This window comes from Chelonia mydas, chromosome 10 (assembly GCF_015237465.2).
Source record: "Chelonia mydas isolate rCheMyd1 chromosome 10, rCheMyd1.pri.v2, whole genome shotgun sequence".
NCBI lineage: Eukaryota > Metazoa > Chordata > Testudines > Cheloniidae > Chelonia > Chelonia mydas.
Genome location: NC_051250.2, coordinates 12,500,876 through 12,528,148, shown reverse-complemented (window position 1 = coordinate 12,528,148; position 27,273 = coordinate 12,500,876). Strand labels below are relative to the sequence as shown.

At 49.6% G+C, this 27,273-nt stretch overlaps 1 protein-coding gene across 10 annotated transcripts; it reads right to left on the bottom strand.

Annotated features, from left to right (window-relative positions):
• Nucleotides 1-5,295: 5,295 nt before the first annotated feature.
• TMEM184A (transmembrane protein 184A) lies at nucleotides 5,296-26,730 on the bottom strand. 10 transcript variants are annotated; one of them, XM_043524345.1, is made up of 10 exons: nucleotides 26,698-26,730; nucleotides 20,164-20,360; nucleotides 15,209-15,466; nucleotides 13,644-13,809; nucleotides 11,803-11,893; nucleotides 11,634-11,709; nucleotides 10,494-10,585; nucleotides 9,306-9,475; nucleotides 8,943-9,140; nucleotides 5,296-7,299 (listed from the first exon to the last, which is right to left on the bottom strand). In XM_043524345.1, exons 3-10 carry the CDS (start codon nucleotides 15,464-15,466, stop codon nucleotides 7,049-7,051), a joined length of 1,302 nt encoding a protein of 433 aa, XP_043380280.1. In that variant the 5' UTR covers nucleotides 20,164-20,360; nucleotides 26,698-26,730; the 3' UTR covers nucleotides 5,296-7,048. The 10 variants fall into 10 exon arrangements, with proteins under 10 accessions (XP_043380280.1, XP_027683483.1, XP_007065415.2 ...); XM_027827682.3 differs by lacking the exon at nucleotides 26,698-26,730 and adding an exon at nucleotides 26,537-26,625; XM_007065353.4 differs by lacking the exon at nucleotides 26,698-26,730 and adding an exon at nucleotides 26,075-26,193.
• Between the last annotated feature and the right edge of the window lie 543 nt (nucleotides 26,731-27,273).

The following is a 27,273-nucleotide window of genomic DNA, read 5'->3' as shown; positions in this document are numbered from 1 at the left end:
AGATCCAGACTAACACCGCTACCCCTCTGATACTTGACACCATGCAAGGCACTGCATTTAGCCGTATGGACTGGAAATCCATCAACCTCATGAAGAAACTTGCACAAGTACAGACAGATACCATCTTCCTTTCCAAAGGCAAACGGATGGACATCATACCAAATGGACTGAAGGTGAAAAATCCATTGCTATCTACATACTGCACAGATCAGTGAGAGATTATGCCACACACTATCAAAGAAACTGAGGAACCACCTGATCAGCATCCTATACAGAAAACAGGAAAACATCAAAAAAGAGCTCTCCAACCTGGAAACTCTCATAAATAACCAAACTTCCATACAAACGGACTTTACTAAAATAAGACAGGAGATCTACATTACACACTTCCTCTCTACAAAGGAAAAAAGGACTGTAAGCTGTCTAAAATCCTACCTGCCACATAGGGCCACAATAGTGGTACCCCTAACTCATCCAGCAATATCGTCAATCTATCCAGCTACATATGCAGCCCGGCAGAAGAGTCTGTCCTATCTTGCAAAAAGAAAAGGAGGACTTGTGGCACCTTAGAGACTAACACATTTATTTGAGCATAAGCTTTCGTGAGCTACAGCTGTAGCTCACGAAAGCTTATGCTCAAATAAATGTGTTAGTCTCTAAGGTGCCACAAGTCCTCCTTTTCTTTTTGCAAATACAGACTAACACGGCTGCTACTCTGAAACCTGTCCTATCTTGGGGACTCTTTCTGCCCTGCCACCCCCACAAGCATGATACAGTTCTGTGGTGATCTGGAAGCCTTTTTTCGCCATCTCTGACTCAAAGAATACTTTCAGAATAACACTGAACAGAATAACACTGATACACCGATACCCTCCCACCAACAGCACAAGAAGAATAACTCCACATGGGCGACTCCTGAGGGTCAAAATGACCTATACATCATTATATAGTATATATATTATATGGACCTATACATCAGATGCTTCCGCCGACGTGCACAGGCAGAAATTGTGGAAAAACAACATCGCTTGCCTCATAACCTAAGTCATGCAGAACGCAACGCCATCCACAGCCTCAGAAACAACCCTGACATTATAATCAAAGAGGCTGATAAAGGAGGTGCTGTTGTCATCATGAACAGGTCTGACTACCAAAAGGAGGCTGCCAGACAACTCTCCAATACCAAATTCTACAGGCCACTTTCCTCAGATCCCACTGAGAAATGCACTAAGAAACTGCACCATCTACTCAGGACACTCCCTACACTAACACAGGAACAAATCAACATACCCTTAGAGCCCCGACCGGGGTTTATTCTATCTACTACCCAAGATCCACAAACCCGGAAATCCTGAACGCCCCATCATCTCGGGCATTGGCACTCTCACGGAAGGACTGTCCAGATATGTAGACTCTCTACTCAGATCCTACGCCACCAACACTCCCAGCTATCTCTGTGACACCACTGATTCCCTGAGAAAGCTACAATGCATTGGTGATCTTCCAGAAAACACCATCCTAGCCACCATGGATGTAGAGACTCTCTACACAAACATCCCACACACAGATGGAATACAAGCTGTCAGGAACAGTATCCCTGATGATGCCACGACACAACGGGTTGCTGAGTTCTGTGACTTTATCCTCACGCACAATTATTTCAAATCTGGTGACCATATGTACCTCCAGACCCGTGGCACTGCTATGGGCACCCGCATAGCCCCACAATACGCCAACATTTTATGGCTGACCTCGAACGACGCTTCGTCAGCTCTCGTCCATTCACGCCCCTTCTCTACCTACGCTACAATGATGACATCTGGGCCCATGGGAAGGAAACCCTGGAAGAATTCCACCACGATTTCAATAGCTTCCACCCCACCATCAACCTCAGCCTGGACCAATCCACACGGGGAGTCCACTTCCTAGACACCATGGTGCAAATAAGTGACGGTCACATTACCACCACCCTATACTGAAAACTCACCGACCGCTATGCCTACCTTCATGCCTCCAGCTTCCATCCCAGACACACCACACGATCCATTGTCTACAGCCAAGCACTGAGGTACAACCGCATTTGCTCCAACCCCTCAGACAGAGACCAACACCGACAAGATCTTCACCAAGCATTCTCAAAACTATGATACCCACACAAGGAAATAAGGAAACAGATCAGCAGAGCCAGACGTGTACCCAGAAGCCTCCTGCTGCAAGACAAGCCCAAGAAAGAAACCAACAGAACTCCACTGGCCATCACATACAGTCCTCAGCTAAAACCTCTCCAACGCATCATCAGTGATCTACAACCCATCCTGGACAAAGATCCCTCACTTTCACAGGCCTTAGGAGGCAGGCCAGTCCTCGCCCACAGACAACCCGCCAACCTGAAGCATATTCTCACCAGCAACTACACACCGCTCCATAGTAACTAACTCAGGAACCAATCCATGCAACAAACCTCGATGCCAACTCTACCCACATATCTACACCAGCGACACCATCACAGGACCTAACGAGATCAGTCACACCATCACTGGTTCATTCACCTGCATGTCCACCAATGTAATATACGCCATCATGTGCCAGCAATGCCCCTCTGCTATGTACATCGGCCAAACTGGACAGTCCCTATGTAAAAAGGATAAATGGACACAAATCAGATATTAGGAATGGCAATATACAAAACCTGTAGCAGATTTAAAGGTAGCCACCCTGCAGCAAAAAAACTTCAGGACCAGACTTCAAAGAGAAACTGCTGAGCTTCAGTTCATTTGCAAATCTGACACCATCAGCTCAGGATTAAACAAAGACTGTGACTGGTTCGCCAATGACAAAAGCAGTTTCTCCTCCCTTGGTGTTCACACCTCAACTGCTAGAAGCGGGCCTCCTCCTCCCTGATTGAACTAACCTCGTTACCCCGAGCCTGATTCTTGCTTGCATATTTATACCTGCCTCTGGAAATTTCCACTACATGCACCCGACGAAGTGGGTATTCACCCACGAAAGCTTACGCTCCAATACGTCTGTTAGTCTATAAGGTGCCACAGGACTCTTTGCCGCTTTTATTAATCTAAACAGAGAAGGTGAGACAATAGAGGGAGCCAGGAACAGGGGAGAGCATAAGGGACTACCACATCTTAGATGTGGTGGAGCTGTAACCACACTTCTCATTATGCGCCTCGGCGGGTCCACTACCAAAACTGTGATGTATAAAGTGATAGGCAAATACCCCCTAGGACTTGAAAACGGGGGTAGCTCTTAACAAGGTCCGCTGTAGAGAATATCCACACACGGCTCTGATTGGGTTGTAGATCCCTAGCCCTGGTGGGTAAAACACCAGTGGGCTGAGCTGTAGTCCACCCCTTCTTTTGGAAGGGGCAGTAAAGGTACCCCAAAAGTTAGGAAGAAACAAGTCTTGCAGCTCTGTTAATCATTGTCTGCAACAAGGTGCCCTCCCTGGAACCTGCCTCTGGCTTTCTCCAGTCACCAAGACACACTGGCCAAGCCTGGGGTTCAGCTCTAGATTCATCTAGATTCATTTGCGGCTCCTTGTGTAGGCACTGACTCCGGGGCTGGAGCTGCAGGTGCCAGCTTTCCAATGTGCCGGGGGGGTGCTCACTGCGCAACCCCTGGCTCTGCCACAGGCCCTGTCCCTACTCCACTCCTTCCCGCCCCCTCCCCTGAGCCTGCCATGCCCTCGCTCCTCCCACTCCCCCTCCGAGCCTCCTGCACGCCACGAAACAGCTGATCCAGAGGTGTGGGGAGGGAGGGGGAGGTGCTCATCAGCGGGGCTGCCAGTGGGCGGGAGGCGCTGGGAGCAGGGGGAGCTGATGTGGGGCTGCTGACGTATTACTGTGGCTCTTTGGCAATGTACATTGGTAAATTCTGGCTCCTTCTCAGGCTCAGGTTGGCCACCCCGGGAGAGGGGTGGTTTATTGGCATAAGAGCCTGGGACTCATCTGCGAGGAGAGGCAGCGTTCTGTTTAAGGTGTTTCCTAGGTCTTTGTTCTCCATGCATGTTCACCACTCTTTCAACATTGAAATAAGGTCACCCTAATGAAAGAGCAGCAAAGAGTCCAGACAGACCCCAATCATTGTACGCAGTGGGTCATGCCTGCTGTTTAGGGGCACAGCAGCCAGGAGCATTCAGCCTTACACACAGGGCTGCTGGAGGCCGATGGCACACTCTTGACTTTGGTGGTACATCAGAGCGCGTTCTTTGAGAACAAGAGCTGGCCTACATCTAATACATGAGGGCTTGGCCACGGAAGACCGTTGTCATTGTCTGTAGCAGGACTTGCACCTGCTGCCAATAGAGATGAATGCCCTGGAGTTCAGACTCCATGCAGGGATGTAAGTTACATTAAGTTTATATTCTTGTGCAAGTCTTTATCCTAGCACATTAGGCAAGTGCTTTAACAGCTGTGCTATAGTCACCTTTGCTATCTGTCCGCACCCCAGTGGTTGAAGCAACCAACCTCTGTCCCAGATCTGACATAATTACCCCCCAGCCAGCTGGGGTAGGGAAGACCAATGTGTTCAGCTCAAGTGACTTCTTTGCTCATGTTGCTGCTTTGATGCCTGTGCTGTAAAACCGAACAGTTTTGTCAGTATCCGCACAGGGCACCTTGTCATGCCTGGCAGCTGCTCTCTTGTCACGGAGCTGGAGCGAGACCTAGACAGGCAGGAGAATGCTCCCACCCCTCCCAAGACTAGATTTGCTGCATGCAGGAGTCCTACACAAGGCTCTAGCTATACCTCCAAACAGGCAGCCTGCAGGAAGCTGCTTCTCCAGCTGAGGAGGCAGAAGCAGTGCTGGAGATAATCGGAGGGAGCCGCCAGACTGTCTCAGCTACACGCTGCTGTCACAGGCTTTCAGTGAGACGGGGAAGCTTCTCTGATCAACTCTGTTTACTACTGTCCGATCACTGCTGCAGAACACTGGTCAGCCCAGTTTGAGGTTGGGTGTAACCTCTCTGACAACGCCAGAGCACAAGAAAGGAGGTAGAAGGGATGCAGAGGAGAGCACTGTGTTCTTCCAGCCTGGAAGAGGTGATGTGAAAGCCAGCGAGATGGGAGGACTCCCCACCAGAGCCAGGGCATCATGGTACATTTTGTCCACGCAGGCATTCCTAGTGCCCCAGTTGCCATAATGTCTAGAGGCCAATGCGATGCTTCTGAATTTACGAGTGTCAGTGTTGGATGGCAGAGAGCTGCTGGCTCACATCAGAGACCCTCCCCGCCAGATGGGTAACAAGGCTTTGCCAAATGAAGCGCTCACTGGAGTGGTAATAGAAACATCCATTTATTAGGAAAAACAAGAACCTTATAAATAGTAAAATGCGGGATTGTTAAGTTACAATTTCCACTTCTCAGGCTCAAGGGATCTCAGAGCTGGGGAAATGTCTAGATTTTTTTAAAAAAGGGTCCACTTCTAAACAGAACCATAAGCGTTAACTGTACATTTATTACATGGCAGCAATTTGAGGCACTAGAGGTCCTTTTAAGACACACACAAACTGTCCCCTTCCCCCCCCCATGAAGTAAGACAAAGCGATGCCAACACCAAATGAGTTTCCAGCAGTCATTCTGGTAGGAGAGTGGGAGTATAGACTGAAATTAGTACGGTTGTCTTCAAAGATCTAAAATACAGGTCTGGTGGGATGTTATAGGAAGGTTCACAGAATGAGGTGCGTTATCTGCTGCTGTTCAGCAGAGGGGAATTAATCCAGCTGATCCCATATTAGGACATTTGTCTCCCACAAATGGCATTGTGCAGGTCAACAGCAAGAGGACACAGGCCTATTTATATTTCACTCCCCAACTATCCTAGAACAGAGCCACTCTGTCATTTAGGTTCCCACCTCTGTTCACATAGGGCACATGGCCTCTTTTATAAAGGTGCCCGTGTGACCCTAGCAATAGATTGGTATGTGATCAGTGTAACCCCAGTAGGGCAGATCTGGGCAGGGGTTTGCACGCACACTTCCCACAGATGGGTCTGTGGTATTTAATTTTTGTAAATAGTTCTGGTTCTCTCCAGTCTCGATGAAGCCAAGTGCTAGGCATTAAAATAAAGCTGTTTCTTAAATTTAAGGAGGGGAGCTTAATAGCAAATGTTTTCAAGAAGTATCGTTTCCAGTAAGTGAATTCCTAACCCTGCCAGTCACAGTCGTGACAGTTCAATTCCCTGAAAAGCAATTTAATATGCCCATTGGAATCCAATTCATTTTTGATCCACTCCAAGTGGATCATAGTCCTTTTAAGACACAAATAAAGAGGTTTCCCCCTCCCAGAAGCAGTACAGGTGGCAGCCGTTGAATTTCATTTTAGCCTCTTCCTTGGGGATTATTAAATTTTAGGCAGGTACGTACCAGAAAATAGCTCATTCATTCTCCCTCCCTCTCTCCCCTACAAGACTCCTGAGATTCCCCCAAGTTTTAACCAAAATAAACTTTGGTAACTTTCAAAATGTCAGAGCAGGAGGAGATGTGCAGCTGACTTCCCAGTCTGCTTTTCTCCCTGGGGGCTTGAGAGCCGTTCGTCTTTTTACTTAGGCCAAGAGTCACTAGAGCAGAGCCATGGTACGCAGAGCCATGGTATGCAGAGCAGTTCTCTTCCCCTCCTTGCCCTTGTTCAATCGGTGAGAGGATGAGCTGGACTCCAGCCTCCATCTTGCAGCACTGGTAGGAACTCTCAGGAGTCCTGGTTGCTTCCTGTCACATCATTCCCACAGCACCGATACAGATGCTTGTCGTGCGTCAGAACACGGGCAGTGGGGCAGGTTGGTGGACAGGAACCACTGAACGACAAAAGTACAGGGGCCTAATGGGAATAGAGAAGAACCAAATCTCCAACATCAGCAGGGACAGGACAGCACAGTTCAGCATCCCACCCCTCTCTGGTTCTTGATTCTTTCCTTCCAAAGCAACAGCTGGTCTTGGCTACTCTGGTCGAGATCTGTTGCTCTCTTTTGGCTCCAGTCAGATTGCAGGGACAATGCGGTTTTAAACATCGCCCGGGCCGCTGTCCTCTCAGCTCTCACCTACAGGTCATCGTCTGAGAGCATCAGAACTCTCTTCTCAATGGTTTTGCTTCTTTTCCTATTTTGCCCATCAGCTTTGGGTGTCGTGTGCCCAATCTGCCCAGGAGCTTTTGTCTCCGCCTCCTGCATGGACTGCTGAGTGTATTGCTGGTATGTGGGGGAGAAGTTGTGGATAGCATCCTGGACAATGTCCTGCGGGCTCATTGTCTCCTTCAGCCCACTAGAGATGCTCTGCATTGGGGCCACGTTTGCTGAAAGCAGAGAGACTTGTTATGAGTGATCCACTTTTAAAAGGAAGTGCCTCGCTAGGCAAGGGAGATGGGAGGGCAGGAGGGACCAGACATAGAGGTCCTGAGCCTAGCGATGTAATAAAACCTCTGGCCAACAGGAAATGAGTCCCAACATGCAGCAATCAAAGCACACTGAACACGTTTGATTTTTGAGTGGTTACAGTTTGATATGCCCTCGTAGAATTGGAGATGAGCGAGTGGGTAATGTGCAACAGAAAGGGTTAAATCCATTGCCATCTAAATCCATCCACAGATGAAAAGTTCTGTGACATTGTTAAATGGACAACTAGAAACGTGGACCGAGATATCCCTTCTATACTCCAATCCTAGCAAAAAAGAAAAGCTTGGTGCTTTTCTTCAAGCCATGAGCAAGTACAGCCTACGTGGAAGGTAGCAGGTGGGCAGCATGCAGAGATACAGCACGGTCCAGATACAAAGGGTGAAACACCTCTTCCAACAAAGGGATAAAATCCATCTCCTTGCATGCTGCCCACACCAAGCCAACTGCTCTGACTCTGCTCTGCCCAGAGATCATAGGCAGGTCAATAGCCAGTGACAGAAGAGGATGCTCTGAGCAGAGTAAATTTTTCTCTAAGTTTCCTAGGAAGATAGGAAGCCATCCCTGCAGGATGCCCATCCCACAGCACCATTTAGGTGAAGGGTTTTGTTTGCCATTCCTGGGGGTAGAGGAACAAGAGGCCAAACTAGCCCCTTCCCCAACTCCCCCCCTTTTCACTCTCTTGCACATTCAGCCTTTGGAGTTTGCAAAGGACCCAAGGCCACAGAGCACACCAACGACCAGCCAGATACTTCCCCATTATAAAGAGTCCAACTCCTTGAAACCACTGCCACCTACACCACAGGACCCTAGGGCACAGAGGACCTGCTCCAGCAGCAAAGGCTGGATGGGAAGTCTTCTGAGGCTATGCTGCTCCTTGAGCGGCAATGCCGGTCCTTACTGGAGCAACACAAGGCTTCCCTGTTCCCATAGGCACCCAGTGTAGTAACTGCAACATTCCCATCTCTGGAGACAGAGGCCAGTCATGGGATTTAAAGTGGAGTTTGGGGCTTGGCAGGAGATAGCCCACCAGCTTGGTTGAAATATCCCTTATAAAAAGGGATGCTATTACAGAGAACAACTGTCACCATTATTACAGCAGCACCCAGGGGCCACCCTCCATATCAGGGCTCCATTGTGAGCAGCAGCCATGTCTTCATAACACAAGAGCAGGCAGCCTAATTCAAGGCAAGAAGCCAGGACAACGAGCAGCGGGAGGGAATGGGAGAGGGACTCCATGACACATTTCAAGAGGTCAGCTTCATGCACAACTTGATGAATCTGAATCCTTTTTGACACCGGGTGTTTCCTGACAACATTATCTGTAATATTAACAATCCTCTGTCCCAGCAATCCCCCCTGAGAGGGCTCTTCCCAGCCATTAGCACTGCCTGAAGGCATCATGGGGAAAAGAGCCTAGAGGGAGGATTTAACAGCAGAGAGCCAAGTGGCTTTTAAGGCTCTTTACTGTTCAACTGAGAACAGGATCCCCTCATTGCTTATGTGCCTGGGACCCCTAGAGTGTAAAGAGGATGGCTTCAGTTACCTGTTGAGTTTTCCTTCTTCTCTCTGTATACTTGGCAGGTAAAGGCATAGCGCAGAGCAATGGCGGCAAATAGCATCTCAATGCAGATTATGAAGTTCTGGTAGCCGGCAGCTACCGTCCCAGCTCCCACCTCCTTCCCATCAATGATTTGGACTTCAGGGATCACCCCACACTTCTCCAGGATGGCCAGCAGCATCCCTGTAAAGAGACACAGAAAGGGGGTCAGTTCTGGTTCAGGGCGTCCAGTAGGTTGTACAGCTACCATGGGTCCTTCTGCTGCCTCCCAACTCATTGGGTGGAGTGATCAGGTGCTGGGAGAGAAGAAGGGCCGTCCTCCTGGAAACCCCAAGCCCTAGGACCCACCTTGCCAGAAGGAGAGGAAGATGATGGCCTTGATGGTGAGGAACTTGAGGACTGGCTCAAAGGGGCGCAGGAGCTCCAGGGTGGCAAAGTAGAAGAGGAAGAGCGCGTAGAGGGCCATGCTGACAGAGAAGTTGTAGATGATGGTGATGTAGAGGTATCCACTGTGAATGCTGAAGAGAGGGAGTTACTAAGCTGGGCTGCTGGAACTATGCCCAAATCACAGATCACACTGGCAGGTCGCCAGGAACCTACATGGGACAAGCTGCAGCCACTCCTCATCTGTGACACAGAGGCTACCCAGAGCCTACAGAGAACCAGATCATGAGGGAGTGTTACATACTGGAACTGATTCTCTCCAGCTGCAGCATCTCCTCCACACTTCGGATAAAGGCACCTGCAGCCCTATTGCAAAGGGCTGTGTTTGGCTGGGTGACAAGTAGCATACAGAAACACAGGAAATTGCTACCATGGTGGCTCACTAGGCTAAGGGCTCCTTGGTAGCAGGATGGGAGGTTAAAGGCCCAGAAAGATCTTGGTCCAAAAATTAAAGTGCACAGCTAGAACAAATACAGCGGGTGGAAACCAGCCACAGTCTAGCCCTGGAGTTAAAGGAAGGATGGGAGAGGCCCAGGTTTGTGTATCTGGATTAACAGCATAAAAATCTTCCCTTGATTCCGAGGCCTCGCCCCCTACTGCACATCTGTGGAAGGCATGCAAAGCCCTCCTCACCCCAGTACACGCCCCCCCACAACCCATGGCCATGGTTACAATCACAGGGCTTAGAGCTCTTGGACATACCATTTCAAGTAAACGCACAGGAAAGGGCAACAGCCCATCTCTCCCCATTCCAAGGCTGGTCTGGGCCCTGTTGCTCCTGGGAGTTAAGATTTCCATAGACCGCAACCCCCTTGAGCATTCGCTGTGCTAGGAAGAGTGCAATGGAAGAGTGGAGAGGGGGTCCCCAGTACAGCACGGTGCTGATCCAGCAGCCCCAAGGAAGAGCATTTAATTTCCCCATATCTGGTTTTCTTGTCCCCACCACTCCCAGAGCAGCCCCCTTTGAGAAAGAGTGCCCTGGGGATTTGGGAGGGGGAGGGGAAATGCCTTTGCCCATTCTTAGAGGAGAGGACTGATGCAGCCATCTCAGCCCAGGGGCAATGGGCTGTCCCATTGCCCTCGCATTCTCACTTGAAGTCACCATCGTGGTATTTCCCGAATGCCTGCAGGACAATGGTGAGGATCGCCACCAGGGGCTTCACAATGCAGAACTGCAGCGTCGCCTGCAGCAAGAGAGAAAAAGACACCGTGCTATTTCCAGCTCTGTGTTCGAGAGAGATCCCACCACACTCCCACCGGAGGCACCCGCTGTTCTCCCAAGAGCTGCTGGGACCGCAGTACGCACAGTCCCACTCCACCTGACCCCAAGAGAAAGGAACTGAGTGCGTACTGGTCCCCACCACTCCCAGGATGGAGGGCAAGGAGCTCTGACATTTGGGGAGAAAGAAGAAGAGAGAGATTCCTCCCTTTCTTCAGATAGGGAGCAAACACTTACACCACTAGCAAGGGTGGCCAGTGATATGGAGTGAAATAGACCAGCCCTTAGCAAGTGGCCTGTCTGCAGCCACAGTGCACCTTACTGGCAGGATCCCTTCCCCCACATGCATCCAGCCTTCCCTGGCATCCCAGTGAAGTGCTCCAATCCAACCAATCATCTCCCACACCTGCCAGGTCTCTCTGTGGCCTTCCTGTGCCAAGAAATCCAGTCCTATCAACTAAAGCCTGCCCCTCTTCAAACCCCCAGGAGCTTCCCCCTGGGCTCATTCATGAGCAGCACAGTAAGGAAGCAGGGCTGTAGCCCCATGGGATTGTCATGAATAGCAGCAAACCCATTTAGGATACATAACTGATAACTGAAGTTACCCTCCCTCCAGCCCAGGACAGCACCCGCACAGATATGTGCCAAAACTTGCCTGGTGGTAGGCGCCTTGGGTAATCAGTACCAATAGCTAAAGGAGCCTGGGAGGACTAAAACAGGATCTAGGCACCCCAGTGGGAGGGGACCCTGACTCAGCAATGAGTCAAGAGGCAGAGCAGATGACACCAAGCACAGCTGATTGCTGCTGGCTCGGTGCCTAATGGGCTGGGTGCGCTGCCTCACTTTGGACGAAAATTCAAAAACTCAGGCGCAGGAGGGAAGCATGAACTCCTCCAGAAGGCAGCAGTGAAGAACAGCCTGCCCAGAAAGACCCCTACAATTTGATGGACAAGGGCTCTCGTTTAGCCTTAATCTACGTAATATGAGCTAAACAGTCCAGGCCAGAGACCAACCTGCTTGCAGAATCTGAGGAACCCAATGGAATAGGACATTCCTTGCAGACAGCAGGTCCCATAAAGGCAACTGGACCTAGAATCAGAACACAATGAGAATTGGTGATGTTGGCCCTAGAGAGAAAGCCAGTGAAGGGAGCCAAAGAACGGGATAGGGACTCTGACTTACGCGATGGGCTTCCCCCTGATCTCAGACATGATGGTGCTCTCCCCTCCAAGGTACTCAAAGCAGAGGCTCAGGAAGCTGTAGATTACAAATGCTGACAAGACAAAGATGGGCATGTGAGCAGTGGATTGACGAGGCAGGCAGGTACTCATGGAAGGGCTACGTACATGATACACATTAGTATTATTAGTTGCTTTCTGGTAGTTAACCGTGTCCTGCCTTCTGAGAACAAACTCTCCCTGACTCCTCCTGATGATGTAACAATCGCAGTGGGAGAGCTCTGTGGGTGGAGCTTCCTGGACTGGTCTGACCTGTAATCAGCTCATTTCCTTGGCAGCTTGAGCTAGTTGAATTAAGTTTCATTAACAAACCCAATTTGGTATTTTTCCCCTTTCACCTTCAGACTCTTACTCCAAACAGTATAAAATGCAATGGTGTCAACCAACCAACAACTTAAACTCCAGTGGGCTTAGGGCTCAAAATGACCCAGTGTCACCTACTTCTTGGCTGAGTCCATCCATTTCTCAAGGACTCAAACCTCCATTTTACAAATATTGCATTTCTGCCACAAATGGTTGCATTAAAAAAAAAAAAAAAATTTCCGTCCCGATACAATGTGGATAGACAGTGCTGTGTTCCTGAGCCTGCAGACAAGCTAGAGCTCTGCGAGGTGTGATGGGTCCCTGTTCATAGGCCTTTTTGCTCCCTGGCTGGACTCCCACTGGGCTCTCTCCGCCTGGGATTTGATTTCATTTAGATGCATGCAAATGCTAAAAGATGGTGTCTGTTCATCGACACCGGGTGCCATTGTATTTAAATCATCATACACAAAACCCCCAAAGCCCGTAAGTCCAGCAGTACCATTTAACATAAACCCCTGCCGGTGAGCCAAGCAACTTAAAAACTTCAAACCCCCTCCCCTAGCACAGCCAGCCAGCTAACAAGCACATGCAGCGTGACTGGGTCTCTCAGAGGTTGCAGATGAGAAAGACTCTAGCAGCTCATCTAATCAGGCAGTCAGCTAGCCTGGGAGGGACTGCACGGTACAGTCCTGTTGAAACTGATCACTGAAGAGGGAGGCAGTGCCCTCCCACCCCCAGGCAAACATCTATTAAACTGCTGGAAACACAGACTTTGCTCTTGACATATTCTGAGCGTATTGATTGCATAGCAGGGAGTCTGATCTCTGGGATTTGACGTGAAGGGAGGCAGCTGGCAGTATCCACCCTTGGAAAAGGATTGGAAATATTTGCCGTTTGATGAAACCTGGCACAATCCAGAGACGAAAATTCTGTTCTTCAGAAGTATTTGAGCCACAGGGATAATGGAGCCTATGGCCGTTTTATTCTGTTTTGCTCTTAGCCATCTCTGGCAAGGTACTGCTAGCTGCCCCAAGTGGAACTCCAGAGGTAAGTAGTCACCTCAACTCTCCCCTTCAGTTTGGTATGGAATTTTACCAGGGGTTCCCAGGAACATTCATCTCCCCACCCTGACTCGCAAGAGCCTTCTCCAGTGCATCACTGCAACTTAGGGGCCCATCTCCATTCAGCACCAGCTTTGGTGACAGGGAGAGGAGTGGGTGTTGATCGTTTCCATTGGTCTCTATGACAACAAACTCAAGAGTTACTATCAGGCAACCTGAAAACTCTCCCTGGGTTCCCTCTTGGACCCTGAAACACTGTGATCTGATTTGTGGGTGGGGTGGAGGGGGAGATGCCAAGTCACGCTTATGTGCCATCTTGCCTAGCTTCCACTGGACAAAACCCTTGTGCCCTCCATCACAGGTTCCTCCTGCACCATTCTCCTCCCAACCTCTACCATAGATGCCACCCCGCCTTGCTCACCTTCATAGCAGTCACGCACAGAGTTGAAGTACACATAGTACTGGTGACTTCCAATGAGGAGGAGGCTGAGCCAGGAGTCAAAGGCGTAGATAGGCACAATGAAGAGGATGCGGATAATATAGCGCTGCTCGTTAGGAATAGTGTAGTTCCTCAGGTGCATGTAGATCTGGGGAAAGGGAGAGACAATCCGGGCAATGTAGTGACATTAGGCCCATAAGAGATACCTGCCAAAGAGAAGCCTAGAAGCAGACGTGGCAACAGGCCATCAGGCCTCTGCTTTGTGGGTGCAGAAAGGAGCATCCCTATGTGGTTTTCCAGTCTTCATCTCCCTCCTGCCCACTTCTTGCTCCCTGAAACAGATCTACAGTGAGATCTCTTGACGCCTGAATCAGAATCCATCCAGATACCCTGCCAGACTCCACCTGCCACCACATGGTCCTTGCAACCTGCAGGAAGCACCTAACACATACTGCCAAGACATTATGCAGAGGAAATCAAAGACTAGCATTCCTGCAGGGAGCAAGTGTAAGTGTGAGAGGATTAATCCCATTGGCTAAAGGCATAAAATCTCCACACAAAGTACTGCCCACACCTCAGTCCTACCACCAAGCACCCTGCTATTCCAGTCTCAGTTCCTCTACAGCTTCGCCAATGCGAATTAGTCCTGACCTGTCACATAGAATATAGAAGATGAGGGTTGGAGCACATCTCCTACTATTTCAGCTTGGGACTCCTAAGCAGCAATTACCAAGAGTACAAGAACTTTGCTGATCCGGGGGGAAGGGGTGAAGAGTCAGTGTGTCTACCCCACTGCACCATTTGGCCCAGGAATTAACTGCCATACGAATACTAACGCTGGGCCACATTCTGCTTTCAGCCACACCAGTGTAAATCTGCAGTAATTCTACTGATTTCAGTGGAGTTACTCCAGATTTACACCTACATACCAAGAATTGGGCTCTGGGGACAAATATTTCAGTTAAATCCCCAGGGGACACATGGCCTCAGACAGCAAGTGTCATGTGTTGTTAAGTGGGGAATGGGGACATTAGGAAATCCAGGGTCCCCAGAAAGGAGAATGGAGGACACTCCCTTAACCTCAGAACCGCTGATACTCTAGGAACTGTTACAGCTTCCCTCTGGGGTAAGCACTTCAGATAAACACAGCGAGGAAGGCCATGCAGGCAGCTGCTCAGGGGAGCTGAAGGACAAAGTCTGCTCTACCAAGCTGTTAGCACCAGATTTGAAAAGGCTGGACTCATCCCTCCCTGTAACATGCTGGTCTGAAATTGGCAGAGGCACCTGCTGTAGACACTATAATAGGTGGGAGGCCATAGCCAGGAGACGGAGATGCTTGGCTGGAAGTAAAGGAAGCAGTTAGAGACAAGGAAATAGTCTGTAACTAGCTCAGGCATGGAGGCATTCAAGAATCCTGAGATTCAGTTGAGGTCCCGAGCAGCTCCCCTTGCCCTACCTCCCCCACCCCCACGTGTGCACGCACCCAGGTAACAGCACACACCCAGGTCCAGGGGAACACCCCTCTCCCTACAGAGCCCTGCCTTTACCTGGTGGATAGTGAGAATCAGTGCCGACCACACAAAGATTCCGGAGATCACCTGCGCTGCCGAAGTGGTCAGGAAAATTTGCTGGCCATCTTGGGAGTAGTTCTGGAGGGTCCTCAGCAGGGAGTCGTCTTTAGGGGAGATATTGCTGGAGTCTGTCAGAGGGACGATCCTGGTCTGCAGCATGCTGCCAGCCATGCTGGTCACGCCTACACCACCCTCGGTGGAAGCAGACATGCTGGTGTGTGTGGTATTGCTCATCTGGCAGAGAGGAGAGAGCAAATGTAAATACAACAAGGAAGGTGGTTAGAGAACAAAGCAGCAGACAGAGAGGGGGCAATGAGCAAAGGTAGAGCAGTGAGCAGCAGGAGGAGGAGGAATACCAGGAGTCAGTATGAACTGAGCACAGAGGGGCTGGGGGAGCAAAGGGTGGGGAAGCACAAGGGGAAATACTCAGCAGAGAGGGCAGATGAATAGATGTTTTTATCCCCGACATCCTTTGTCAGATCAAGGTCTCGGCTAACATTAGAACCTTTCCCCAGTAGCCTTCCTCTTGAAGCAGGGATTTACTGAAATGCACAAGAAACTCTGGAAGCCTCTTTCCTGGGCTCTGCCCACAGGAAGGAGTAAATATTGGGCACAAGGCAGTTCCCTGGGTACTTCCAGCCAGACTCTCATGGGCATCACAGGGCTCTTACAAGAAAACTGGTTCCCATCAGACTGCCAGGCCCATTGCACAGGCCACATAGCCCAAAGAAGCAGCAGATTTTGGGTTCTTATCCAATAGGGAAGGTCACCCACCATCACTCAAGAGTCTCTTAAAAACCAACAGGTTTCAGAGTAGCAGTCGTGTTAGTCTGTATCCGCAAAAAGAAAAGGAGTACTTGTGGCACCTTAGAGACTAACCAATTTATTTGAGCATAAGCTTTCGTGAGCTACAGCTCACTTCATCGGATGCATAAAGTGGAAAATACAGTGAGGAGATTTATATACACACAGACCATGAAAAAATACACATTGTAAGGAGAGTGATCACTTAAAATGAGCTATTACCAGCAGGAGAGTGGGGTGGGGGGAGAGAAAACCTTTTGAAGTGATAATCAAGGTGGGCCATTTCCAGCACATTTCCAGGAGTTAACAAGAACGTCTGAGGAACAGTGCGGGGGGGGGGGGGGCGGAGGAATAAACAGGTATAATACTTAGTATAATGACTCAACCACTCCCAGTCTCTATTCAAGCCTAAAGTTAATTGTATCCAATTTGCAAATCAATTCCAATTCAGTAGTGGCCAGGATGGTGTTTTCAGGAAGATTACCGATGGACTGTAGTTTCCTCAGGAAAACAGTGGTGTCTCGAAGATAGCTGGGAGTGCTGGTAGCGTAGGGCCTGAGGAGGGAGTCTACATAGCCAGACAATCCTGCTGTCAGGGTGCCAAAGCCTGAGATGATGGGGCGCCCAGGATTTCCAGGTTTATGGATCTTGGGTAACAGATAGAATATGCTACCAGCACTCCCAGCTATCTTCGAGACACCACTGACTTCCTGAGGAAACTACAATCCATCGGTGATCTTCCTGAAAACACCATCCTGGCCACTATGGATATAGAAGCCCTCTACACCAACATTCCACACAAGGATGGACTACAAGCCGTCAAGAACACTATCCCCAATAATGTCACGGCAAACCTGGTGGCTGAACTTTGTGACTTTGTCCTCACCCACAACTATTTCACATTTGGGGACAACGTATACCTTCAAATCAGCGGCACTGCTATGGGTACCCGCATGGCCCCACGGTATGCCAACATTTTTATGGCTGACTTAGAACAACGCTTCCTCAGCTCTCGTCCCCTAATGCCCCTACTCTACTTGCGCTACATTGATGACATCTTCATCATCTGGACCCAGGGAAAAGAAGCCCTTGAGGAATTCCACCATGATTTCAACAATTTCCATCCCACCATCAACCTCAGCCTGGACCAGTCCACACAAGAGATCCACTTCCTGGACACTACAGTGCTAATAAGTGATGGGCACATAAACACCACCCTATACCGGAAACCTACTGACTGCTATTCCTAACTACATGCCTCCAGCTTTCACCCAGACCACACCACACGATCCATTGTCTACAGCCAAGCTCTACGATACAACCGCATTTGCTCCAACCCCTCAGATAGAGACAAACACCTACAAGATCTCTATCAAGCATTCTTACAACTACAATACCCACCTGCTGAAGTGACGAAACAGATTGATAGAGCCAGAAGAGTACCCAGAAGTCACCTACTACAGGACAGGCCCAACAAAGAAAATAACAGAACGCCACTAGCCATCACCTTCAGCCCCCAACTAAAACCTCTCCAACGCATTATCAAGGATTTACAACCTCTCCTGAAGGATGACCCATCACTCTCACAAATCTTGGGAGACAGGCCAGTCCTTGCCTACAGACAGCCCCCCAACCTGAAGCAAATACTCACCAGAAACCACACACCACACAACAGAACCACTAACCCAAGAACCTATCCTTGCAACAAAGCCCGTTGCCAACTGTGCCCACATATCTATTCAGGGGACACCATCATAGGGCCTAATCACATCAGCCACACTATCAGAGGCTCGTTCACCTGCACATCTACCAATGTGATATATGCCATCATGTGCCAGCAATGCCCCTCTGCCATGTACATTGGCCAAACTGGACAGTCTCTACGTAAAAGAATAAATGGACACAAATCAGATGTCAAGAATTATAACATTCATGAACCAGTCGGAGAACACTTCAATCCCTCTGGTCACTCAATTTCTGATCTCAAAGTGACTATCCTTCAACAAAAAAACTTCAAAAAACAGACTCCAACGAGAGACTGCTGAATTGGAATTAATTTGCAAATTGGATACAATTAATTTAGGCTTGAAGAGAGACTGGGAGTGGTTGAGTCATTATACTAACTATTATACTTGTTTATTCCTCCCCCCCCCCCCCCCCCCACTGTTCCTCAGACGTTCTTGTTAACTCCTGGAAATGTGCTGGAAATGGCCCACCTTGATTATCACTTCAAAAGGTTTTCTCTCCCCGCACCCCACTCTCCGGCTGGTAATAGCTCATCTTAAGTGATCACTCTCCTTACAATGTGTATTTTTTCCATGGTCTGTGTGTATATAAATCTCCTCACTGTATTTTTCACTTTATGCATCCGATGAAGTGAGCTGTAGCTCACGAAAGCTTATGCTCAAATAAATTGGTTAGTCTCTAAGGTGCCACAAGTCCTCCTTTTCTTTTTAAAAACCAACCAATCCCTACATCATCTGCTTCTTCGCTTCTACTGGGGATGATGCCCAAAACCCCCCACGAGCTCAGTAGAAGCACCTTCAGGAGTGGAGCCTCCTGTACACAGAGTCAGCTTTGTTCCCTGTCTGTCCATCTCTGCTTCATGCACACACTTCCTGGTTTTTCCTCCTACTCTTCCCTGTGCTGTCCTGGCAGGGGTTTGTCACACGTTAGGGAAGGAAAAAGGTCTCCTTGCACCTGTGCCTGGGGGAATTAGTCTCTCACCTGCTGCTCAGGGTCCCCTATGATCCATTTCCCTTGCCAGTCAGGATCAGCAATTTAAGGGAGGGAGCAATGACCTGTCTCAGTCAATCAATAGAACCTCAAACCCTTTTCCACTCAGAGACAGACTTAGAACCTTGCCAATAAATCATCAAGGCACCGATTGCCCAGGAAGAAATTCCTGCTGACATGCTGTGCACACATCACCGTTGCCTTGGGAATGGACTAGCAGCATGAAAGACTTGTGGCTGCCTGAAATTTTGGCTCCCATTCTCCGCGGTGTTCTAGAGCCAGGAGTGAACACTGGTGCTACCCTAGAAGCCAGAGGACTGGCACTGCCCATGGCTCCCAGACCCACAAGCCAAGCAAGAATAAAAGCTACAACCATTTAATGGTAGGATATAAGAACAGGAATCTCTGGCAAATTACCCACCATTTCCCGCAAGATTCTGAGGGCATAGAAGATCAGGGAGCCGACATGGGCTCTCTGTTCAATCTCTGCCCATCTCAGATGGTTTCAAGACAGCAACCTCAGGGCCAGGTGACACACAAAAAATCCTCAGGGAAAGCAAAGTGGCCTCATTCCACTATGGTTCTAAGACACAAAGGGCACCTTGATTCTGCCCTTGGCTGCAATTCCCGTTGTGTCTATGTATCCAAGATCAAACTGGAATCCATGTCTCATTTTTGACACTTAAAATAGCTGTTGTACCTAGCTGTGTGGTCAGGGTACCATGCACCGGCCAATGTCCTCCAACCCAGAGCCAGCTGCATTTCAGTGGGGCTGCATCTCATAGCTCATCAAGCACTTTGGGACGCATGTAAAAATTCTGTTTTGCCAACCCTGGAGCATAGCAGAAATCTCTCAAGACTAGAGTCCTGCAACCCAGCTGGGGCCTATCAGCCCTTTAGGAAATCTCCACCACCACCAATCACCACAATAGAGTCAGGTCAGTGTCTGGTAGGGTTCCCCTTCCCAAGCCAGACCTCAGAAAGGCAAAGAACAAAGTATTTCCAGAGCAAACAACCGTCAGCATGTTCTGGGCACCACGTCCCCCATGTCTGGGCACAGAGAGGACCAACCTCACAATACATTTCTTTTGATGGGCGGCCTCAGACCCAAAGGCCTCCAGACACCCCAGCTGCCATCTTTGGCCTTTCATTTCTTCAGCTAAACTGCTTGTGTAAACTAATAAACTAATAGATTTCTCCTTTTTCCCCCATTAATTAACTGCATCTCCCTGAAGCTAACCCAGAAGTTTTGTTTGCCAAAACTCCTACAGGCTTGTGGGAGGAAAGATCCGTGTTAGAGGTTGATCCCTGCTATTAATAACTATTTAAATAATGATAAAAGAAAGAATTCTCCACGCAACCTCCTTTTCCATTCCCCGCACAATTCCTACCTTGCAGGAGAGGAAATTCAGATGGTGTCAAGCCAACAGCCACATGCACCAGTGACTAAAAATATCTCTTCCCCCACCATTGACAGGGGAAGGGCTGGGTGAGAAGAATTTACATGTAAGTCGAGAGGTCCCAATTGCAGGCGGTGTTGCCACTCACGTTGGCAAGGGCTCAGAGTTCACCCCCAGAACATCTGTACCTGGGAGAGGGAAAGAAGAGAAAGAAAAAGACAGGTGGAGTGAAGAAGAAGATCGAGTTACCAAGCAGTCACCTGACTGCCAGCTTTCTCTGTGTAACAAAAACATTGTTGGATTCACAGCTCATTTCTAGTCCCCAGATTCAAGGGAGAGCAAGGAGCTGTCCTTTGGACAAACTGATACACCAGAGACCCAGCCATATAAACATTAACAGGATGGCACAGATAGCACGGGATTCGTGGAAATGTGGAGGAGGGAGTCAAGATTTTGCTTGGTTTTTAATAGCTATGCCCTTCCTTATTTGCTTTGTGATCAGCCCTGGAACAGCCTGGTACAGTAGCTGTGCGTTAGTGCTTGGACAGCTGGTGGCGGCCAGGCTGGGTCCAACCCCTCCTGCGTCCTCTGGGAAGGAGTGAAGCAGTTTTATGAAGCAATCCAAATGCAGACAATATTCCACCACAGGGAGGGAAAGCCTTAGCACCTAATCTATGAGGTATTGGTATAGCCAGCAGGTTGTGATGACACAGGAAGCAAGAGAGCCATATTACTATCTAGTCCTGTTTCTTCTATCTGCAGTGAGTCAAAGCAGGAGATGCACTGTAGATGTCTCAACCCAGAAGACTTGCCCATTAGGGCTGTGATTTATGGACTGTATTGTAGTACCTAGGAGCCCCATTCAAGGGCCAGGACCCCAGCGTGCTAAGCGCAGTACAAATACAGAGCAAGAATGGCAGTCTACACAGATTCTCTCCCGTAAGCAGCTCAGGAACAGCTCCCACCCCTTTATGTGAACACATGTCTGAGGCAGGAAGGCCATATGGGATGCAAAACCATTTCACAACCCAACGCCTGCTGGGAATCTGAATGGACAACCTGAGCTCCACCAAGCACGGTGTTGAGAGCTTTGCCAGGCACGTAAGGATGCTAAAAGCAGTCTTGAGACACAGAGAGCTCCTGCTCCACCAGTTGTACTGGTGAGTTTCTGCCCATTTATTTGAAAACTGCACACCGGTAGAGAGTCCCAGGGCAGCTCTATAGCGTTTTGATTTTGGTCACTGAGTCGCACGCTCAGAGGGGGGAAAAACCCCCTCAACTCTCCAAAACTAAACAGGGAGCCACCTTTACGGCCAACTGACCCTAGGCACTTTGGCCCAGATCCTCAAGGTATTTAGACTCTACCTTCCATTGAAATCAATGGAAGGTAGGAGTCTAAATACTTTTGAGAATCCGGGCCTCCATCTTCCTGCCTGCTCTCCAAACACTCAGCTTCTTGGATTCTGCTCTTTATTGATCCAGAGCCAACTGAAGTCAGTGGGAGTCTTCCCATTGGCTTTGGCTCAGAGACCTTTCAGGATAATAGACTCCTTCCCCATTGATGATGGGGCACTCATATAGGGCTGTACAGATGCAGAGAGTTCTACAGTTCAATCTGAAGAGCACCATAACACAGAGCACTTGGGTGCACCTTCCATCACGGCTCATCAGACTCCTAGGGAGGGTGAGAAAAACTTCTGAAGCTTCTTATTAAAAGCCAAGATGACTCACTCTGATAACAAAATTATTCAAGAGAGATGCATCTCCCCAGAAAGCAGGGAAGGAATAGCACCATGAGCGGCCTGGAGAAGAGACAAAACAGAACAAGACACTCTTAAGACAATAGGAAAGGAAAATGTTGCTGTCAGGCCCCAAGACAACACAACATGCCCTCCTAATCCTCCAAATGCCCAAGAACATTTGGGAGGCAAAGCTGTAGGTATGAGGGCAATTAACACAAGGACAAAAAAAAGCTCTGACTGAAGTGTGCCAAACTCCACATGTGGTTCTACTCTGAAAAACAACTCTCAAAATGGCCTGGAGGGGCTCCATACTTGTATCTCAATCAAATCTGATCACTTTACAAGAGGAAGGAGGTATTTTTCTAACAGCCAGTATCACAAACTCATCCAAGACCCAGGCAGTCCAGCTGGGTTATTTCCTGCTCATGAATCACCTCCTTTAACAAACATTATGCAGATCACATCCTGCGCTCACACCTTTGTGACCTCCGCTGCCCCAATTAGTCTTTGTTACAGGTGCATAGGTGAAGCATGGCTGCAGAGGAGTAACGGAGCAGAACTGGACCTGTATTATCTGCATCACGGGCAAGAATGGGTGAGAAGGAAAGAACCCAGCCTGCCAGATGTCAAAGTGATCTGGGTAAGACTGTCAGATCTTGGGTTCATTGGGCTGGTAGTGAAGGGATTGGGGGAGGGGAGGGGAAGGAGGCACTTTTCACTCATAAGATGAGAAAAAAAGATTTGGAATCATTGACACGTGACAACAAGGGGAACCTCCCCCCCCTTCCATTTTAAGAGATACTTAGAGCAGAATCACACTTTCAGAGGCTCCAGCACTTGCTCCAGCACCCAGCATCGGTAAAACAATTAAGGCCTACATAAATGCCAGTTTTGTTAGTCTCTAAGGTGCCACAAGTACTCCTTTTCTTTTTATAAATGCCAGTGGCCTTTTCAACCCTTCGGGGTTAGTTTCGGTTACAAGTAAAATGTGTTTGGTCTCATCCTACTAACCATCTGCACACACCCCACAACTGATTTGACACAATTAGCAGACTGCGCCTCAGGACTGACATACCCAGTGCAAGTGGCAGCTTTTCGTCTGCCCTGGGGGCCTGCACTGAAGCAACCCCCTGGGTGCCTCGCTATCCGTTGCTTGGATCAGGGCAAATCTCCAAAGCAGACGGGCCTCTAGTCCCAACTCCATCACCATAGGCCAGCCCCCATCTTCACCCACTCTGTCAGGTTCTTAGTTCCATTCACTCACTTCCAACTTTTCTTTCCTAACCTGAAGGCTGGACCAGGCCATGGAGCCAAATGGAAGCCACAGGAGGCCCCTGCCTCAGACGTTTCATCCACAACCGGCTGAAATGGCAATGTGATATTTAGTGCCACAGGCTGCAGAGCATGAGCTGAGCTCTGTGGAGATAGTCGTATGTGCCCCTGAGGCATCAGGCCAACTCTCCCTTGTATTCAGCCCTCATTGGAGCCTATTGCAGATTCCTGCTCTCCCTTTTTAACAGGAATCGTTTCTCTACCACCCCACAAAGCATACATCACTTCTTGGCCCTTTCCCTATTCTCTCTCCCCCGAAACTGTGTGGAACTGAACCCCTCTGGCTGCCCTGTTAGGATATGACTCCTCCCTACCCACAACTTGTACCACACAGCCAAAGGCCCAATCAAATGCCTTGGGCAGGAGGTTTAGGCCAAATCGCCTAATCTTAGCAGCTGCACACTGGCACATCAGCTGCTCTCTGGCTTTGATCTTAGCCAGCTGATGGAAAATGTTGTTATCAATCGGTTTTATTAGCTTTCCTAGCCCAGGCTGAAAAGGAGTAGGAGCGACAATCAGGAATAGCTATGATTACACAGCCTTCAATCCTGCTGAGATTACTGCTGTTGTAGGACTTAATTAACAGTTTATAACAACACTCATTAAAAACAAAAACCTCTGCATAGTGCCGAGTTAGAATTCCCAGCTCTGGAATGTAATTAGATACCAGCTGTGCTGGGTAACTGGTCATTTCCAAGCAGCTAAAGACCCATTTGCTTCCAAAACAGAACACAGAACAGCGGGAGAGTTTGGGAAGAGGCGAATTGATACAGCAACTAAGCAACTCATACCCTTGACAGATCATATTAAAGCCCACATCTAATGGAGGCCAGAGCTTAAACATGTCAAGCTATAGGTAGCCGTGTTAGTCTGTATCAGCAAAAACAAAGAGGAATCCTTGTGTCACACTGAATCAAAAATTCCTTCAGTGTAAGACCACCACCTTATGGAGAGCAGTAGACCATAATACTGCATACCCCAGTGTTCAATCACAACTAATATCACACAGCAGCTAACTCATCCCAGAATAAACAAATCCAAAATACAGATAGCTTCATTTACAGGGGTGACCCAAGGACAGAACTTTCTCTTAATCCTAACGAGGAAGGCCTCCTTGAAGTGTGGTCTAGTATCTTGAACATGGGATGGTGAGCCAGGATTTGGAGTTCCGTTCCCAGCTCTGCTTCTAACTCACATGGCCTGGATCATCTGTAAGATGATTATAATACAGGGTTCACCTACCTCACCAAGCTGCTGTGAGGCAAAGTTAGGGTTTGAGACCCTCAGAAAGAAAGCACGACATGTTATTCAAAGTCACCCCATAGATGCCTTCTGGTTGTGATGAGTCAGTGCAACTGAATTTCAGCTTTGAAATTTCAATCTCTTTTATACTGTACATTAAAATGAAGTCTACATGGAATACAGCCTATCAAGGCAGGATATTACTCATGCCTGCAGCTTGCACCTTAATTGCACCCTTCAGAGTTGGGAAGGATAACAGAACTCCCATCAATAACTAAGCTGTTCCTTGCTCAAGCAGGCAGTTTTTACAAAGTATCCTACCACTGAATGGAGAAAAACCAGTCCTACTTCCCACAGAACAAAGCAGACACTTTCCACTGATGAAAAAGAACATGCCATTCACCTGCCTCAGTCTTGCTACACTGCAGTCACATGACCTAGAAGGAAGTGCCCTTTAACCTACTACTAGACAAACACCAGTATAAGTGAAGCACTAGATGTGCCCTACCCCAAGCCTATATTTGCTATAGGATAGGATTGGAAAGCTCCTGTCAAGCCAGTCACCAGCAGAAGCACAGATCTTTCCTCTTAGGAGACAGGTCGAGTTAGCTGGGTTTCTGTGCTAGTCTCTGCCATCATTTTCAGGGCAGCCCATGACATCTTCATCCCTAAATAGATCCCATGCCTGACTGGTGAATGGCATAAGAATTTAGGGGCTTGTCTTCCCCAAAATGCTGACTGCAGAGGCAAAGTCATCTCAGCCACAGGGATCATCATCCAAAAGGAAGCCAGCTCTCAGGACTGGGTGCATCATAGAGCTGGGTGGGAACTGCAGGCCAGGCATAGGCAACCCTGACAGATCTGTACAAGGGGCCCTGCAATGGAGCTGTGGAGAAGGTTGCTGCAGATTAGAAGCAAGGGGCATTGGCCGACCTGTGGGAGGGGCCAGCACTGGACATAGGGGCCAGGTGCAGGTCTGCACCCAGGGGCATTGGCGGAGCTGCAGGAGGGGCCAGCACTGGCCACGGGGGATGGCTGCAGGTCCAGACCCAGGGGCATTGGTGGAGCTGCATGCAGCCCTGGCTGAGGAGCTGGAGAGCGCTGCAGGTCAGGATGGAAGTTCTCTGCTGTCAGGGTACCTACTCCCTGCATCCCCCAGGTGGTTAGTTTCCAGGCCCCAGAGGCACCCAGCTCAGGCCAGACTGCACACAGGCCCCCACCCCTCGGCCACAGAGCCAGGGGGTCCACCCCTGCCATGGCCCAACCACTTTCTGGCTGGTCCACACACACCTGAGGGGCACTCTGCCCCAGCTCACGACGCTGCTCACTCGGCTTTGGGGCTCAGGGGCCAGGCTGCTGGGGGAGGGCCCTGAGAGAGGAAGAGGAGGGTCAGGCGCTGGTCGGGGGGGGGGAAATCTGTGTCCCCCCCCCTTTCAATAGCGCTCCGCAGCCCCTGCCAGCCTGCACTATCTTGGGGCAGCGCTTCCCCCCACACCCCCATGCGCGCTAGATCCGGGAGGGGTCAAGGGACTCACCGCCCCCACGCCGGCCCAGGGCTCCCCCTGAGCCCGGCCGCCTCCACTTACCCCGCCCGAGCCCCAGCGCGCCCGCCCCGCGCCTTGCTCCGGGAACCGATGCTCTTCGGACTCGCCCTGCAGGGTCCCTTGGCACCTGCCACCCCATCCCACTGGGCGCCTCCCTCTCCGGCACCTCCACCTGCCTTCCCCCGGAGACTCCTCCCCCCGGGTCCGGTCACCGCCCTCTCTCCTCCGGCGCAGCTTCTCCTCTTCGTGGCACTTTCGGGGGAGTTCATAGGTCTCTCCTCCAGCTCCGCTCCCCCCGTGCCTGCAGCCCTCCAGAAACTCCCGTGCCGCGCACAGATCCTGGCCGGGCTCCCGCCTGCCTTGCCCCATACTGAGACAGAGCCCCCCTGTTATCGCTACTGGTTCCCCCCTCCTTCCGCGCCCCGCTGATCGTGCCTGGATCCCTTGATAGCAGACAAGGCAGGTTTGATTTCCAGCCTCCATTTACAGAGTTGCAGAACTTACATTTCACTCTGCCACGCTTCCCTGCTGTTCGATTTCACTCCTGGTTCGGAGCTCCTCCCCTCCAAACACCTAGGCAATCGTAATCCCTGCCCAGCCCCACGGATATTACACCCAGCAACCCCTCCCAAGGATGCCCCTTCGTTGTTCCCATGCTCGCCTACCGTATTTTGCAACAGTTGGGGATCTCCTAGTAGATCAGTGCATGACAGCTACCAAATCGCGCCTGGCTCTAGCTACTACCTAGGAAACCACACGGAAGAGCCACTTGCACAGGGGCCAGCGAATAAACCCAATCTTCACTCTGTAGGCGTGGCAATATGGTTTGGAAAAGTTGTAATTTGTTCAGGGTTTGGAGAAGCACAATTCTTGGCCCTCACAGGGAATGGAATGACAAGCAGTTAGCTTGCCTTGCAGAAAGGGCCAGGGCATTTGCTCTGTTTATTGGGGCACACACCTGCCTTTGAGTCACAGTGGTGCATAAAGCCCCGATGGATTCTTTCACACCCATCACCTGTCTCTAACTTAAAACATGTAGGGAGACAGTAAAATACCAGCTTAACTGACTGCCACTTTAAGGACCAGCCAGTTGGCTTCCACCTTCCCAGTCTGCCTGCAAAGGTCCAGATGTGGTGACAAACAGCATCTTTTAATACCGATGTTGGTTGACCCTTTTAGCTTTTAGGCAATTAGAACTGATACTCTTCAGAATATAGTGGTACTATTTTGTATTGTCATGG

Coding starts and splice junctions, on each gene's coding strand:
- TMEM184A (XM_043524345.1), bottom strand. CDS start 15,466: ATGAGCAATACCACACACACCAGCATGTCTGCTTCCACCGAGGGTGGT. Junction 11,894..13,643: donor TGTGCGTGACTGCTATGAAG/GTGAGCAAGGCG, acceptor TTGTCTTGTCAG/CATTTGTAATCTACAGCTTC. Junction 9,141..9,305: donor CTTCCTCTCCTTCTGGCAAG/GTGGGTCCTAGG, acceptor GTCTCTTTACAG/GGATGCTGCTGGCCATCCTG.